The sequence below is a fragment of the Schistocerca piceifrons genome, chromosome 2, assembly GCF_021461385.2.
Source record: "Schistocerca piceifrons isolate TAMUIC-IGC-003096 chromosome 2, iqSchPice1.1, whole genome shotgun sequence".
NCBI lineage: Eukaryota > Metazoa > Arthropoda > Insecta > Orthoptera > Acrididae > Schistocerca > Schistocerca piceifrons.
In genome coordinates, this window is record NC_060139.1 from 678,329,322 (window position 1) to 678,348,328 (window position 19,007).

Sequence of the window (19,007 nt, forward strand, 5' to 3'; positions counted from 1 at the left end):
TCAAGACAAATGGGACACCTTGCATGATGCCTGACGTCCGCTTTCCCTCAAACTTTCTGTGACATAAACTTCAAGTATGGAGACGTTACCTTGGCTGCTAAAGCTGTAAATAATTTTATGAACCGAGCAAGGTGGCGCAGTGGTTAGCATACTGGACTCGCATTCGGGAGGGCGACGGTTCAGTCCCGCGTCTAACCATCCTGATTTAAGTTTTCCGTGATTTCCCTAAATCGCTCCAGGCAAATGCCGGAATGGTTCCTTTAAAAGGGCACGGCCGACTTCCTTCCCCGCCCTTCCCTAATCCGATGAGACCGAAGACCTCGCTGTTTGGTCCCTTCCCCCAAAACAAGCTAACCTAATGTTATGGACGGAAAACAGTTGTCCTGAAAGAGTAATATCTTTATTGAACTGTTTGTTCTTACTTTGTCATTTATGTTGTGGCGTTTTGTTGACAGCATGAGAACGACGTTGGATCGGAGTTTGGGATGAGAACGAAAGGGCAGCGCGATGGACAAGTACGAGAACATCTCCGTGGTGGGCGAGGGCTCGTACGGGCTGGTGATGAAGTGCCGCCACCGCGAGACGGGGCAGCTCGTCGCCATCAAGAAGTTCATCGAGACCGAGGAGGACCAGAACGTGCGCAAGATGGCGCTCCGCGAGATCCGCATGCTCAAGGTGCGTCGCTGACGCCCACCTTTTATTTCACCACTCTACATAGTCATAAGACCTATGTACACCGGCTACAACAATTAGGAGACTGGACAGCTGCGAATTTCTTTGTCCTCGTCTTTTACAGATCTCGCAGCTGTGTCAGAATCTTAAAATAAGCCATTTTCGTAAATTTCAAAACCTGGAAATAAATTGGAGATCACCTATTAAATTTCATTTCGATATCGGTTATTGTTACGTTGTAAATAAATAGTTTCACTTTTCATTACGAGGGGCGTTCACTAAGTAATGCAGTACATTTTTCCTCGGCCGGTTTCGATTGAAAAAAATGCGGAATGTGTTGTGGGACATCGTAAAATACAGTTTCAGCTCCTATAGTTTCATGAAGTTCTGATAGGTGAAGACGCTATACGTAGCCTTCAAAATGGCGTCTGAAACGGAGGTGCGATCCAAGCAGAGAGCTGCTAATGAATTTCGTTTGGCGGAAAACCAGGGGACTGCAGATATTCCTAGGCGCTTGCAGAATATCTACGGAGACCTGGCAGTGAACAAAAGCACGGTGAGTCGTTGGGCGAGGCGTTCGCCACCATCGCATCAAGGTCGCGCAAACCTGTCCGATCTCCCGCGTGCCGTCCGGCCGCACACAGCTGTGACTCCTACAATGTTGGAAAGTGCGGACACTCTCATACGATCTGTCTGGCCCAATGAATGATGCACTCCGCGGGAAGCAGTACGTGGGTGATGGGGAGATCATTGGTGCAGCAAGACGTTGGCTCCAACGCCGACCAGTAGAATAGTAAGTACCTTGCGGGCATACAGGCCCTCCCAGCGTTGTGGCGTAAGGCCGACGCATTGAGCGGAGATTACGTTGAAAAATAGGGTTTTGTGGCTAGAAAAGCGGGAAATAATATGGTGTATCGGAATCCTAAATAAAACAACCTGCTTTAAGAAAAAAAGTCTTCTACATGTTGTTACATAACTTGAGAGATGCCGTATTTAACTGGGGCTGAGGTTGGCGAGCTACCACTACTCATCTGGTAAAAAAAAGCACTCAGTCTTCAGGCCACAAGTGGCCCATTGGGACCATCCGACCGCCGTGTCATCCTCAGTTCAGAATGCGGATAGGAGGGGCGTGTGGTCAGCACACCGCTCTCCCGGTCGTCATGATGGTTTTCGTCGTCCGGAGCCGCTACTATTCGGTCGAGTCACTCCTCAATTGGCATCACGAGGCTGAGTGCACCCCGAAAAATGGCAACAGCGCATGGCGGCCTGGATGGTCACCCATCCAAGTGCCAGCCCGACAGCGCTTAACTTCGGTGATCTCATGGGAACTGGTATATCCACTGCGGCAAAGCCGTTGCCTACTCATCTGGTAACGTCTCCTCATAATATGATGATGCAGGGCTACCTACTGCTTCCAGTGCAACGCTGTGTTACACAGGTATGCCCAGCTTCCCTGTCATCGGCGCGGTGTTTCTGTTATTCATAAATGACAAACTAGGTAATTCGTGGATTTAATTCACCGACAACGGTCATTAGTTTCGTACTCCAAAACGAGGGTTTGGAAAACTTGAGAGACCAGGTGAGAGTGAAATGAAAGAGTTGTGAAAAACATAGCACAGAATTTGCAACCCACAAATAAACATACTGAAGATTTACAGTGGGGAATGCAACGTGACACGCTGTCAATCTATGAAACGCATAAAAACAGGCCAACTTGTACAATCCTATCTTTCGAATTAATGCTGTTTCTGAAATGAAACGAGACCCACTAAAGATCATCGATAGGTGTCGAAAAGAGTTTGAGTAAAGAAATGCGTTGTGTTTTCAGAACGCAGAGTTCTAGAAACCCAAATTTGTTTCGGAAATACGAAAAAACTGCAGAAGGAGCTTCCTGCCCCAGGAAAATGATGCCCCTTTGTATTGAATGTAGTTAGCATCAGTGCCAGTGCCGATAACTACAGCATCTATGAGAATTCGAGGAAAGGTGCTTATTTTTACAATTATTTTTACAATTACCGCGTTTTCAACGCAGTTTGATAAGTAAACTGTAAAAACTATCTTACCTCTTTCGTATTACTGCTTCCGTTGTGAAAATAAAATGAAATACCACACTGTAGTTTTTAGTGATTGAATTCTCTCCGGCAGATATACCCACAGAGTACTGATCTGATGAGCGTTTTGTAATCTGACTTGGGAAGACTTGAGTACTATGTGCAGCAGAATTATATTTCCGAGAGAAGTATAGCATTGGATGCCTAACCAGTTTTCCTGTTAGTAAGCGTGGGAGAGCCGACAGCATGGTTTTTAACGGTCTTACTGGCTTAAGAATAAAAGGTAATAATCAGAACAAAATAACTAAAAGAGATATCATTCCGTTTTAACGCATCAGAGCCTTTCAGTTAGTTTTTACGTATCAGAGTCACAGAGGTTGTTGTCAAGGCCAGATTCACTTAGATCCTTGTGTGTTGTGTGTGTGTGTTGTGTCTGTGTGTGTGTATTGCCGAAGGTCTAATAGTCTGGTTCCTTTTCACAGCGTAAGAAACAAGCTTCGTGTTTTGCCGGCGTAACATGTCTTCAAACGGCAGAAGCGAATAAACTTGTATCACTTGTTCTAATGACGACTGCTGGTGGACTTAATGCTCTTTCCTAAGAGGTGCAATAACCAATAGTCGCCTATTCCGTTAGTGCCACTACACACCATCCAACCCAGTGTGAGATCATCTACGATTCCAGTACATTTGTTGTTTATGCCAATACCTCCGTAGCCGAGGCAAAATTGAAGTAGGAGTCCTAGTTAGTGCCAAGTAAAGGAAATTCTTGTCGAGGCAAGCGTAAAGCAGAGTTGCAGCTGATTTCCAATGTTAAGAAGAACCAGTGAAGAAAATAAGAAAATAAAAGCAAGTTCAGAATGTGAAAGGAGCCCAAGTTAAACAGATACTATTTGTATGGAATGGCGTAGCCAAAGGTGAATATGGATTAAGGGTAACCAGTGCCAGCTTGAAGGTGAAGAAGAGCGACACGCACAACATCGAAATTATGAAAGAAACGAAACAAATACTGTCGTATCTTGGAAGCAAGCAAAAACAGAATAGTGGAAGCAAGAAAGATATCAAGCGTATGCAGCTATTAGGCGAACAAAGCTTTTGTCAGCGGCAGAACGGTACAGGTACCGAATGTTGACAAGAATGGAGTTTCTGAAAGCGCCCATCTAGAGTACAGCATTCAATGGAGATTGGATGTGGGCCTTGACAGATTTCCATAAGCAACTGGAAATATTTGAAATCTGAAGCTGTAAAAGTATATTGAAAGTCAGGTGGATAGGTAAAGCTAGATGAAGTACTAGAAATAACAGACAAGAAAAGAATTCTGTGAAGACCTCCTGCTTGGATGTAGAAACATTATTTGGAACATTATTTGGTCAGCTGCTGTCGCACTGAGAAGTGAACTTGGTGCAACAGGGGTAGGCAAAGACTAGAATTCGCGGGGCGAGAGATTTTATGTAGTAATAATCTTGAAATGAAAAGATTAACACAAGATAGGAAAAGATGCTGGACAGCATCAACTGAGTTGAAAGATTTACGTCCAAGAACAGGGAAAGCTGGTACACAACGAAACCAAGCTGTGGTTGCCACGTAAGGGCTCATTAAGTAGCCGTTAAAGATAGTTCCACTCTAAATGCTTCGATCCTTTAATGTTCTTATTTTTCATTTGTATTTCTATACGGTCGAAACAAAGTGGAAATAGGCCCCTACCTACTCAATGTAGTAGAAGTGAAGAGACCCTTCGCGAATCAGGCATCTAAAGGATGGAGGAGTTCAGTTTCAACTCATGTGCACATTTCGCTGTAGAATGTAATTTATTTTTAATAAAAAGAAGTAGAATGTGTCGCTTAAAAGGTTGCAGCACAACTTCTGTCCACGATGAAAAAACCAAAGGAAGGCGCTAACGCGTGCTTGTGCGATGGCCGGTCGAATCCTGGCGGTGGAAGAAATTTTGATCGCTGGTACTTGGCCGCCGAGGCTGGGAGAGGTGGCGACGTACAGTTTCTGATTATCAATCTTTACGGCAATGTCCAGGGTTAGTTTCCAAATCTCTCCGCAGCCTCTCATGGAGTCAGAGCTTACGGCATTTTTGTTGGTGATCTACCCGTGGAATGGCGGCCCCCTTTTATTCAGAAGGTTGGGATTATGTGCCGACACCGGGTTTCAACTTCTCCCTTCTTTCATCACCGCAAAAACTATACACGACACTACACTATACGTACAATCACCACAGGCATCTACATTCAACAGATGCACGTAAACACAACTATTTTAGATACAGCGAAGGAAAGGTTTAATTATAATTGATAAAACATTCCTGGCTCTTATGGCGTGGTCGGATGTAATGTCCATTAAAAACCAACGGTTCGTTCCCACCTGAGGAGGACATTTTGAAGGGGAATCGTAATTCCATTGAATGTGCGATTCAGGCCCTGACTTGCTACTGACTGCAGCAAAATTCCCTTTACGTGTGCCGCTGCGCAGTGGCGTGAAGTCACGTGCTCTGACTACCCGGGCGCAATTGGCCGTTGTCGTCCGCTGTTGCTATCACCCACACCATGGTGGAAGACTCGTACACAACTTCTTCAGCACTGGGTTCAAATGGCTCTGAGCACTGTGGGACTGAACATCTGAGGTCATCAGTCCCCTAGAACTTAGAACTACTTAAACCTAACTAACCTAAGGACATCACACACATCCATGCCCGAGGCAGGATTCGAACCTGCCACCGTAGCGGTCGCGCGGTTCCAGACTGTAGCGCCTAGAACCGCTCGGCCACTGCGGCCGGCTTTCAGCGCTGGGGTTCAGATGTTATTCAATTTCAAGCCCGCCTCCTTCTTACTGGATTTCCTGAGACGTTTAACAGTCTCTGCGGGCGCATGGTATCCGCTTGTGGCTGCCAGTTCTGGTTATTCGCCCGCTGAGGTAAAATGAGCATTGAGATTGTCGCGCAAAAATCACAGCTATGCTGTTGTGTTAAGACCGCATAGGAAAAATCTTGACAAAGCGGTAATCTAAAATCCCACCCGGAAAATTCAGAACCACCTAAAATTGGGCAAGGGTGCTCGCAAACCTCTGGAGACGCAGGAATCTATAGGATACAGTGTAGTTCTGTGGACGTGTATGTGGGCGCTACAAAAAGAACGGTCAAAATACGAGAGGAAGAGCACAAGGGCCACTGCAGAAGCGGAGAGATTGAGAGAGATTGACACATCAGCTGTTGCGGAACATGCTTTGCAGCCAGGAGACCACCACATCCATTTTGATAGGATTCAAATACTGGCAGCCACAAGCGGATAAAGTGAAACGCTGTACAGAGAGGCCACAGAGACTGTTAAACACCCCAGGAATTTCAGTAGGAAGGAGGAGGACATGAAATTGAATTACATCTGGATCCCAGTGCTGAAGATGACGTGTACTAGTCTCTCACCATAGGATGATAGCAACAGCGGACGACAGCCACCGACAACGGCCAATTGCGCCTGAGAAATAAAGGCCACTGCTCGGGAGCACGCGTAAACGGAATTTCGGCGCAGTCAGTACCGAGTCAGGATGTGAACTGGACACATTACGATTCCCCTTGATAATGTCCTCCGCAGACGAGGACAAAACTTTGAGTTTTAATGGAAAGTCCATCCGCCCACGGCGTAAGGGGCCGGAATATTTTATTAAAAGTGAAATTTCCGGCCCTGGAGGTTTACATTTTACAAGGGTGTGACTGTACGCGAAGGAGACAAAAATCTTTGCAGTTGGGCAACTTAATCTACCCCTCGGTGTATTCTAGCCATCCGTGTCATACAACTTTATTGTGTCCTTTGTACCATGGCAGCCTCCCCACCACCCCACCACCCCCATCCGACCTCTCCATGAACAGTATTTCAAATTCATCACACAAGGGTGCGGTGCGGTGTGCGTTTGCAGAAGCTGCGGCACGAGAACCTGGTGAACCTGATCGAGGTGTTCCGGCGGAAGCGGCGCTTCTACCTGGTGTTCGAGTTCGTGGACCACACGGTGCTGGACGAGCTGGAGGAGAAGCCGGGCGGCCTGGGGGAGCTGGTGACGCGCTGCCACACCTTCCAAGTGCTGCGCGCCATTCACTACTGCCACTCCAACAACGTCAGTACACACTCTGCCCTTTACTGTCCCGCGTAGACGCTCTCATCTGGCGATTGCTTACCACGCTGGTGTAAACACAGGAATTTCTGACTTCTTTCAGTTGATGCTGTTATCTACAATGAAGTACTATCTGAAAAAAAAGTAAAATACACAGAATTCACTCAGATATTGACAAGGTTTCAAAGTAGTGCTATGACTTGCAACTCACTTTAAATATTCAGAAACGTAAAATAGTGCACTTAACAAAAAGCAAAAACATAGTATCCTGTTGTTGTGATATCAGTGAGTCGTAATTCGAATCAGTCAATTCATAAAAATACATATGTTAAACAGTTTGTGGGGATATGAAATGTAATGGTCACACGAGCTCAACTGCAAGCAAGAAGGTGATAGACTTTAGTTCATTGTTAGGATACTGGGGAAGTGAAGTTGGTCTACACAGGAGATCGCTTACAAAACTTTCGCACGACCCGCCTTACACTATTGCTTAAGCGATGTTAAAACTGTCAGTCCTCAGATTCTTGCTATTAGAAGCAAATCTACATTCTCGCTATATTCCGTGGTCCAAACGATCGGTCTTCACACTCATAGAATTTCAAAACGGATAACAAATTCGCCTTACACTATTGCTAGGATTTTTTATCCTCCAGTGTTACAATTTCGTCAACAGGGCATTATCGAGTAGTATGCTACAAAAACAAAAGTACAAATCATTTCTCTGTTTCTAATGTATAGTGCTGAAACAGTAACGAATTACTCATAAACAGGCGGAAAGATCAGTAACTGTGTGAGTAGCTGATTGCCGAACAATCACTGGAAGCAGCGACATCATTAAATATCTGACATTATGCTTAAAAATAATCGTAGGAAAGACAGGTGTCAGACCGAGATTCCCTGGAAGAACACTCATAATGACAAGGAAGGGGGGAGTGAGGGGAGGGGGAGGATGAAGAACACTCCGCACGCCATGATCGCAGTATAGAGACTTTTATTGTTTAAAGAAGACCAGTTTCAACAGTCATCATCTGAACTAAGGAGAGAGAAATTAAGGTACCGAGGGGGGGGGGGGGGGGAGAGACTACAATTAATTACACCTGTTATATGAAATACGAAATTTCACGTACCTATCCTTATGGAACTTGTTATAAAAGTGCAATGTTACATTACGTGAAGTCGAACCATGGAAGGCACTCCACACACACACGTATCACACATGAATATTGGAGTCGGATATGATTCTCCCAAACTCACCGAACAGCACTACGCTACAGACGGAGTGTTAACTTTGAGGCGGCAGAAAAGTTACCTATCTCACGCTAAATTATCAAATGCTGAGGTTACAAGCAATTAATAGCGGAATCCCAACTGACCGCACGTTTAAAATTACAATGGGTTTGCATTCGACATAAAATCTATAGTCATACAGACTATTTGCATATTTTACGTGAGGAGATTACAGTAATAATCAAAAAAAAATATAAATAACCTGTATCTTTAATGAACCAAGCAACATGACGTAAAGAGAACACCGTAATGGTGCGAGCGCGAATACCAAGCCAGCCAGACCTGGCTTGACTTGTTGTGCTTTCGCTGTAGAATTCACGACATCCATATACTGATGTCTCCAGTATGCCAGTATCGACTAGGTTGCAAGGCTATACATGAGCTGCATATGGGCCCTGAAGGTGGCATACTGAATTGCCGAAACTGGTTGTGAAAATAAAATAAAATGACTTCTCAAATCGCACGGCTGTTCGGCGATTTTACTTGTTAAATAAAGACCTGGAACGGTCCCGCAAAGTATCACTCATGCAAAGGGTTCGGCTACGCAAAAACCACCTTTATTTCTGATGCATCACTATTGATTGCTCGTAACGTCAGCAGGCGATCATTTAGCGTGTACTACTTAAGCTGTCCAACGGCGACCTCTATGTCAACACTCCGCCCGTAGCGTAGCTACGAACTAGGGAGTCATGTCCGACCGCGATAGGCATGGATAGCGAGGATATTATCAGCAGTGTGCATTTTATCAACTACGTATTTTTATCAAGATATATATGTGTATGTGCAGTGCCTTTTGTGATTTTAGTTCATCTAATGTAATAAGGAACTTTTATAACAAGTTCCATATGGGACGCGAAATTTTGCATTTTATATGATGTTGTTGTTGTTGTTGTTGTTGTGGTCTTCAGTCCAGAGACTAGTGTGATGCAGCTCTCCACTGTACTCTATCCTGTGTAAGCTTCTTCATCTCCATGGACCTACTGCAACCTACATACTTCTGAATCTGTTTAGTGTATTCATCTCTTGGTCTCTCTCTACGATTTTTGCCCTCCACGCTGCCCTCCAATACTAAATTGGTGCCGGCCGCGGTGGCCGTGCGGTTCTGGCGCTGCAGTCCGGAACCGCGGGACTGCTACGGTCGCAGGTTCGAATCCTGCCTCGGGCTTGGGTGTGTGTGATGTCCTTAGGTTAGTTAGGTTTAAGTAGTTCTAAGTTCTAGGGGACTTATGACCTAAGATGTTGAGTCCCATAGTGCTCAGAGCCATTTGAACCATTTTACTAAATTGGTGATCCCTTGATGCCTCAGAACATGTCCTACCAACCGATCCCTTCATCTAGGTGTAATTAATTGTAGACCCTCCGCCCCTCATTACTTTCATGTTCTCCCCTTAGATCAGATGATGACTGTTGAAACCGGTTGTCTTGGAACCGATTGATATCTGGGTATTGCTTGTCAGTATGGGACCCTTACCAGATAAGATTCGCGGGGGAAATGGAGAAGATCAAAAGAAGAGAAGTGCAACGCATACGCTCATACAAATCAAGTGGCAGACCCGACAAGGTGAGCGTTGTGCTTCACAGTGCGGTTTACTGTTAAAATCCCTAAAACGTACGTTGCTAACACAATGAACCAACATACTGCTTCGTCCTGGGTGTACCTCGGGAAAAGAACATGAAGGCAAAATTAAACAGCATATAGACCAGCCGGCCGTAGTGGCCAAGCGGTTCTAGGCGCTACTGTCTGGAACCGCGCGACTGCTACGGTCGCCGGTTCGAATCCTGCCTCGGGCATGGATGTGTGTGATGTCCTTAGGTTAGTTAGATTTAAGTAGTTCTAACTTCTAGGGGACTGATGGCCTCAGAAGTTAAGTCCCATAGTGCTCAGAGCCATTTGAACCATTTGATATAGCCCACACAGAGGCTTACCAACAGTAGTTGGTTGAAAGTGGCAGTGGTACACAAAATATCCTCCGCCACACACTCTAAAAGTGGCCTGTGGAGTATAGATGTGGATGTAGTTGCAGATGTATATAATGACCTGTGCTGGAAATTTTCATAACAATCTATGAGTTTGTTGCGATCTATAATATTCTGTACTCAGTTCTTAGCGTAGAGGTCAGATTTAGTGCTGTTGATAGGTTACAAATAAAAACAAATAGTGAAAACGAAGATAAGTTAAAAAGAAACGGATGTTCTTTGCAATGCAATAGTCAGCTTCAGTGTTATCACATTGATATTATTTTCTTCTATTGATAAACGGTAATGTGAATTGTGACTTGCCAGCAGATCGTGCACCGCGACGTGAAGCCGGAGAACGTGCTGGTGTCGCGGCTCGGCGTGGTCAAGCTGTGCGACTTTGGGTTCGCGCGGCTGCTCGCTGCACCGGGAGAGCCGTACACGGACTACGTGGCCACGCGCTGGTACCGCGCCCCGGAGCTGCTCGTCGGAGACGTCAAGTACGGCAGGTATGCGCTGAAGAAATGTTACTGAGAGCTGGTGACCGGATGCGTTTCTGGAAGTCTGCACCCCATATGCCTGGCTCTCGTCTAGATCTCATGTTCAGGTGTGTGAACGTTTTCTAAATGTTTGCGTAGCGGCTATCTCAGGCGGCAGATGGATACCTGCCCGCTGTTTATCCATTTCTATGTCGGGAACCGCCTAAAGCCCACTACCAGGCTGGCCGGCTCACCAGCCCTTGTAGTTAAACTCCGATGCGGATTCAATCCGGGGCAGGCTCGCCTCCCCTAATCCCTGAAGCGGCGCGCTAACTCCCTCGGCTATCCGGACGGGTCTATGGCGGGAGATTCTCATCTCCTAAGCGAATGGCTATAATTTAATGGACCTGTTGCTCAGGTTATAGGACGTCTGCGGTAAAACTTCGCAAGACGAGATCATTCACAGTATCCTTCATACGTAATAGCCAAGATTGACACAGATGAGAACAGACGATAATATGCTGCCGGAAATGAAATTAATACACCCTTTTAGAGATTTCCAATTCATTCAAGATTTATCGTTGAACAGTGAACATGGAGTACATGAAATAATTACATTTACTGATCAATAGCACAAGCGGCTCTGAGGTACCAGGTATCGATCCTTGCTGGAACATTTTTGTGGGTACATGCAAGTCGCCATTCGTCTTCCAAGAGGTTAAGGGTGCTCCACATCCCCATGTCTATCCCTTTGTCAGTGACATACACAGAGAGGTGTCCACATAGCAAGTCCAGCCAGAGCGCACGCAACACGGACTGTGTTAAGCTTCGTCCTTATGGTACCCATGTAGCTCCCAGGTGGACATCCCTCCGCCAAAAGTGAATATAAGGAAACTCACGGCTCCACTCAGAAAGAGTATATCAACAGCTACACTGAAGTGCCATAGAAACTGGTCTAGACATGCGTAATCAAACACACAGATGTGTAAGCAGGTAGAATACGGTCCTGCAGTCGGCAGCGCCTCTATAAGGAAACAAGTGTATGGCGCAGTTGTTAGATCGGTTGCTACTGCTACAATGGCGCGTTGTCAAGATTTAAGCGAGTTTGAACGTGATGTTCTAATCGGCGCATGGGACACAGCATCTCCAAGGTAGCGATGAAGTGGGTATTTTCCCACACGACGATTTCACGAGTGTACCCTGAATATCAGGAATCCGTTAAAACATCAAATCTCCGACATTCCTGCGGTCGAAAAAGATCCTGCAAGAACGGTACCAACGACGACGGAAGGGATTCGTTCAACGTCTACAGAAGTGCAACCCTTTCGCAAATTGCTGCAGATTTCAGTGCTGGGCCATTGACAAGTGTCACTGTGCGAACCATTCAACGAAACATTATCGATAAGGGCTTTCGTAGCCGAAGGCCCACTAGTGTACCCTTGATGACTGCTCGGCACACAGCTTTACGCCTCTCCTGAGCCCGTCACAACAACACTGGACTGTTGATGACTGGAAACGTGTTCCCTGGTAGGACGAGTATCGTTTCAAATTGTATCGAGCGGATGGACGTCTACGGGCATGGAGACAACCTCTTGAATCCATGGTCCCTGCATGTCAACAGGGGACTGTTCACGCTGGTGGAGGCTTTCAAATGGTGTGGGGCGTATGCAGGTGGAGTGATATAGGACTCCTGTTACGTGTAGATACGACTCTGATAGGAGACACGAAGGTAAGCATCCTGTGTGATCACCTGCATCGGTACATGTCCATTGTGAATTCCGACGGACGTGGGCAATTCCAACAGGACAACGCGACAGCCCACTCGTCCAGAATTGCTACAGAGTGGCTCCATGTACTCTTCTGTGTTTAAAAACTTCATCTGGCCACCAAACTCCCCAGACATGAACATTATTGAGCGTATCTGGGATACCTTGTAACGTGCTGTTCAGAAGAGCTCACACTCTTAGGGATTTATGGACAGCGCTGCAGGATTCATGATGTCAATTCCCTCCAGCACTACTTTAGACATTAGTCGAGTCCATGCCACGTCGTGTTGCGGCGATTCTGCGTGCTTGCGGGGGCCCTACACGATGTTAGTCTGGTGTACCAGTATCTTTGGCTCTTCAGTGTGGTTACACAGTATTAAAACCGTGCCTCAAAACAGGATCAGGACGCCACCCTATCGTTGCCGCCCAGAAGAGTCCAACTGGACATGCTTACTGTATTAGTTATCCTTCATTGGTTTCAGGACTAGATCAACGCTCAAAGGTTGATCAGTGGAAGTGAATATTTTACAATACTGCCACGCATCCCCTTCACACTCAAGTTACGTTATATATACTTTCGTGTAATAAATCGCTGTAAATCCTTGTTAATGAGTGCTGCCAAAATTTCTGCCATTGTTTGGATACACCTGTTTGGCTCCAGGGACGATTCTGTATACTTGCTGCATGCAAGTAAGCCACCTCAATAAAAGCAATCAAACACTTTTCGGCGGCGCGGGCGCTCGTCCTGTGACATCTACGTTTGACGCCAATACTATCTGTTGAAAATTTACGAGATGACCTACAAGTATTTGAAACAATTCGTAATCCTCTGCAGAGGGAGTGCAGTATTCTATCTAAATGTGAGGACGAGACTTGGAACACCTCCTTTGTTAATGTAGGTCATGGTTGAAATTTGAACCCAACTAAATGAGGCCTTAATCTAAAAGTTTACTTCGCAAACATGTCTATAGTTCTAAACGGCTTACACAGGGCACAGTCTCGGTTGCAGTTGCCTATGTAAGAAGTTTCATGAGTAGCAAAAATTTGACTTTCAATGTTTCATACAAATTATTGAGGGAATTTAAAAATCTGAAATGTTGTCATAATCTATTCATTAAGAACTATAATTTTATGTTTAAAAGTTAAACACCAAATGTCAAATACTTGTACTAAAGTCAGAAACTCTGTATGTGTTGAGGCGGGGTAACCCAAGGCGTGTAAATTACTCACGTTATGTTCATCCGGTGTTTGAGAATGAAACCACTTATCGACTTCTAACAAACTTTACACACAATTTCAAAGCTTTACGAAACTTTTTCTCGCTAACGCCTCAACAGAACGATAAAGGGAGCAAAGTTATTACTGTATTTTCTTCCTTCGTGTATAAAAATTGCAGCATCAGGCATGCTACTCGCTGCACTGCCATGCACTTCACTGCTAATGCTACTCGCAGCACATCCTGCAGACAATATCCACATATACCACTGAATGTACCTGCAAAATCGTAACATTGTACGACACTTATTTCGGGAGATACACGTTTTGTATATGGGACTTCATCTCTTTAAAAAATCGGAGTGGGGGACTTATTGTACTAACTATTCCACAGATAGAATCAAGAACGGCTGCCAACATGAATAATTTGGAAGTAGATATCCTTGGTGCAGCGAAGCAGCTTAAAACACTTAAAAAGGCAAGGCCTCGGGTCCATATTATATACTAGTCAGATTTCATTCATAGTAACCTGATACAATAGCTCCATACTTAGCAATCATATACAACCGCTAACTCGTAGAACGATCCATGCCTAAGGACTGAAAGGTTGGACAAGTCACACCAGTACCCAAGAAAGGAAGTAAGAGTAATCCGCCGAATTACAGACTCGTATCACTAACGTCGATTTGCAGTAGTATTATGGAACTTATACCGAGCTCCAACAATATGAATCAACTCGAAGAAAATGATTTATTCACAGATAGCCAACACGCATCCAGAAAATATCGTTCATATGAAACACAACTAGCTCTTTACTGTCACGAAGTAATGAGTGCTGTCGACAAGGAACATCAAATTGGTTCCATATTTTTCGATTTCCAGAAGGCTTGTGACACCGTTCTCACAAGCGACTTCTAATTAAACTGCCTGCCTATAGAGTATCATCCCAGTTGGGTCGAGTGGATTCGTGTCAGAAGGGTCACAGTTCGTAATGACTGACGGAAAGACTGAATAAAACAGAAGTAATATCTGGCGTTCTCCAAGGAAGTGTTATAGGCCCTCTGTTGTTCTTGATCTACATAAACGATTTGGGAGACAATCAGAGCAATCGTCTTAATCGTTTGCAGACAATGCTGTAATTTACTGCCTTGCAAAGTCATGATATAAAACGAATTGCAAAATGATCTAGGCAAGATATGTGCATGGTGCCAAAAATGGTAATTGACTCTAAATAAAGGAAAGTGCAAAGTTATTCACATGAACACTAAAAGGAAATCACTAAATTTCAGTTACACGATAAATCGTACAAATCTAAAGGCAAGTGCAAACTTAACTAAATACATGAGTTGGACAAAGACTAGTGGCAACACCGCCGTAACGTGAAGAATATGCGTCTCATGTCGTTCCCATTGTCTGTAGCTGAGAGTAGAAAGTCAGCTGCAACGGCTGTGTTTGAGTCAGCTGCAGTGTGTGCTGTCTGAAACTGCGGAAGGCCATTTAGAGCGCCCTAACAGTACGTTTAGGAAACACGAACTACGTGCGTGAATGAAGACTGGATTGGCACGTGGTCGGAGCGCACTGCAGCGTTTCCTTTTGGCACTGCATACCATAATCCTCCTTTACAGTGCACGTGCCGCACGGCGATCCCCTGCGTGCATGGGGGTGGGATAAGGGCCCGGGTCCGATTCCAGGCTGGGTCGGAGATTTTCTCCGCTCAGGAACTGGGTGATGTGTTGTCCTGATCATCATCATTTCATCCCCATCGTCGCGCAAGTCGCCGAAGTGGCGTCAAATCGAAAGATTTTCACCCGGCGAACGGTCTACCCGACGGGAGGCCCTAGTCACATGACATTTATTTTATTCGGGGTAGGAGATACTGGGACGTTGACCGTATTTTCCGGATATGACTCAGTGAGATTACGACCTGTTCGCCAAAATTAAAGGACCTCTTCGTGGCTCGCGCTGCAACATAACAGAAGGCATCATATGTGCCACAGGTCGGTCCTTCCAAGATTTCGACAGAGGTGGATGCGCTGATAGTGAACGACGCTTTCCATCTTTGTGCGGGTAGGTGATCGAGATGAGGGACGATTATACTGGGGACATGAAATACGGTGAACGCCTGTCAGTAACGTCTGGTATGAATTATGACGATGTTGCCACTACTTTTTATCGATCCCGCATACTTAGGGACTAAGACAACGAACAACTTAAATTGAAACTATCACACAGACAATGTTGTGGGGATAGCAAATCAAAGACTATGACTTGTTGGCGGAACACTTAGAAAATGTAACAGATCTACTAAAGAGACTATTTACACTACACTTGTCTGCCCTGTTCTGGAGTATTGTTGTGTGGTGTGGGATCCGCATGAGATAGGATCTGCGGAGGACATCGAAAAAGTTCAAAGAGGGGCAGTTCGTTTTGTATTATCGTGAAATAAGAGAGAGTTCCACGGCTATGATGCACCAGTTGTGGTGGCAGTCATTGAAACAAAAGCGTTTTTCGTTTAAGTAGGACCTTCTCACGAAAGTTCGGTCACCAACTTTCTCCTCAGAGTGTTAAAATATTTTGTTGGTGACCACCTACATAGGGAGCGTTTTTCTCGCCCGCTGTTCGAGAGTGGAAGTGTAGACAAGTAGATTAAAGGTGGTGAACTCTCTGCCAGGCACTTAATTGTGAACTGCAGAGCAATCATGCAGATATTGATGACGTAGGTGCAGACAATATTTCATAGTGAAATCAATGGCGGCTCGTAGCCATACATCCACAATTACGTCGCAAACGACTCTTTTCCGGACCCGTGCTCACTCGAACGCTTTTGCTTCTGTTATTGTGTACATTCACCTGTGTCAGTTTTCGCTATTAATTCTGAGACATCATTTATATGCCTATATAATCTAACAAAAATATACCGACAAATTTCGAGCTCAGCTTTTATTGAGGAACAGGCTGCGACTACGCTCAGGTGACAGAAGCAATGGTGTGCCGACATGCATATATACAGATGGAGGTAGTATCGCATACACAAGGTAGAAAAGGGCAGTGCATTCACGTGAAAAGATTTCCAACGTGATTATGGCCGGCAGACTTTGAACGCGGAATGGTAGTTGGAGCTACACTCATAGGACATATTAGTTCGAAAATTGTTAAGCAATTCAATATTCTGAGATTCTCAGTGTCAAGAGTGTGCCGAGAACAGCAAATTTCAGGCATTACCTCTCACCCCAGACAACGCACTGGCTGTCGGCCTTCAGTTAACGACCGAGAGTAGTGACGTTTGCGTAGAGTTGTCAGTACAAACAGACAAGCAAAACTGCGTGAAATGACGGCAGAAATCAATGTAGGACATACGACAAACGTATCCGTCAGGAGAGTACAGCGAAATTTGAGTTAATGGACTATGACAGCAGACGACTGACGCAAGTGCTTTTGGTAACAGCACTATATCGCCTGCAGCGCCTCTCCTGGGCTCGTGACCATATCAGTTGGACCCTAGGCGACTGGAAAACCGTGACCTGGTCAAATGAGTCTCGATTTCAGTTGATAAGAGCTAATGGTAGGGTTCGAGTTGGCGCAGGCAACACGAAGCCATGGACCCAAGTTGTCAACAATGCACTGTCAAAGATGACGGTGGCTCCATAATGGTGTGGACTGTGTTCATGTGCAATGGACTACGTCACTACGTCCTCTGATCCAACTGAACAGATGATTGACTGGAAATGGTTATGTTCGGCTACTTGGAGACCATTTGCAGCCATTGAGCGATGGAATTTTTATGGGTGACAAGAACATGGTGGACAATTCGAGCGAGTGGTTTGGTCATCCAGATCGTCCGTAATGAATCCCATCACACGTTTATGGGACATCGAGAGGTCAGTTCATGCACAAAATCCTGCAACGGCAACACTTTCGCAACTATGGGCGGCTATAGAAGCACCATGGCTCATTATTTCAGGAAGGGACTTCCAACGACTTGGTGAGTCTATGCCATGTCGAGCTGCTGCACTATGCTGGGTAAAAGATGGTCCGACACGGTATTAGGAGATATCCCATGACTTTTGTCACCTAAATGTATATAGGAGCCCGTGTCTGTCATCGTACAGCGCTACAGACTGTCAAAGCAATGAGAAATTTTGGAAATTTGTGGTAAGTCCAGTGGGACCAAACTGCTGCGGTATCGGTCCCTAAACTTACACACTACTTAATCTAACTTAAACTAACTTACGCTAAAGACAATACACACACCCATGCCCGAGGGAGGACTCGAACCTCCGACGGGGGTAGCCGCGCGAACCGTGACAAGGCGCCCTAGACCACACGCCTACCCCCCGCGGCAAAAGTAATGAGAGAAAACTCCTGCTGCTACGCCATCCCTTCGGCAACAATGATGAGTCTTAACGTTGGGCCCGCATCTCGTGGTCGTGCGGTAGCGTTCTCGCTTCCCACGCCCGGGTTCCCGGGTTCGATTCCCGTCGGGGTCAGGGATTTTCTCTGCCTCGTGATGGCTGGGTGTTGTGTGCTGTCCTTAGGTTAGTTAGGTTTAAGTAGTTCTAAGTTCTAGGGGACTGATGACCATAGATGTTAAGTCCCATAGTGCTCAGAGCCATTTTTTCTTAACGTTGGACTCCTCGCCGTGGATAGGACAGTATCCAGGACGTTAAATGACATCTGTGGGTTCTTGCCCACTCGTCGCTAACAGGATTCCTAGGGGATGCAGCGTTCTCGGAATGCTATACAACAATTTCAAACAAACAACATTAGTAGTTTTATTTCCAGAAAAAAACTGACAATATTTCACTTTATTTACAGCAAATGTCGCTAGCGAGAGGCGACGTGAAAACAGAACAGCTCTTGTTACACACAGAGTCCAAGGAACCACTTGATACGGATCTGACAGCGTAGCACTAACCACGTCGGAAACTCGGGCCGATCTTGTGCGGCCGAGGCTGGCAGGAGCTGCGCCTAGCGCGGCGCTGTCCGATTCCGCGCACCATTGGCCACCGTTTCTTCACTGCCTTCTCTGGTCTTTCGTTTCGGCTCTTCGTTCCGGCGTTTGTGGTTACGCCAGAACAGCGTCCCCGTCAGATGCGTCAGCGTTACAATTGGCGTTCGCTTCCCAGGGTGTCATCTAGAGGCAGGAGATTTCCCTCATTATTTCGATGCTCCTTAACACCTTTGGATGGGGAACATGGGTCCGCTGCCTCAGTTAGCCCTCAAGTTCCTCTCGTTGAACTTTGTCGCTGTTTTTTTGTTACAACCTGTATAGGGTGCGTCAGGCCTAATGTGCAGGCTGCTTTTTGGAAACTGTGCGTCCGATCTTTTTTTCTGGTAAAATGCTCTTCAGGAAAACCGTCAGGACGAACAGAAAAGTGAACCGTACACTGCCTGGAAGCTGCTGAAAATGAAGAAAGCTGTACTTCGGAGTTTCAACTGGAACATGGGAAAAAAATAATACCTTTGAAAAGAGCTCT

General features: G+C 45.6%; 1 protein-coding gene across 1 annotated transcript in view; it reads left to right on the top strand.

The window, feature by feature from the left end:
* Nucleotides 1-19,007, top strand: part of LOC124776492 (cyclin-dependent kinase-like 5) — a 349,628-nt gene that overhangs the window by 195,943 nt on the left and 134,678 nt on the right. The window contains exons 2-4 of the mRNA XM_047251507.1: nt 456-675; nt 6,636-6,830; nt 10,401-10,579. Of these exons, the coding sequence (XP_047107463.1) occupies nt 508-675; nt 6,636-6,830; nt 10,401-10,579 (542 nt within the window). The 5' untranslated portion in view covers nt 456-507. The remainder of the gene's footprint in view (nt 1-455; nt 676-6,635; nt 6,831-10,400; nt 10,580-19,007) is intronic.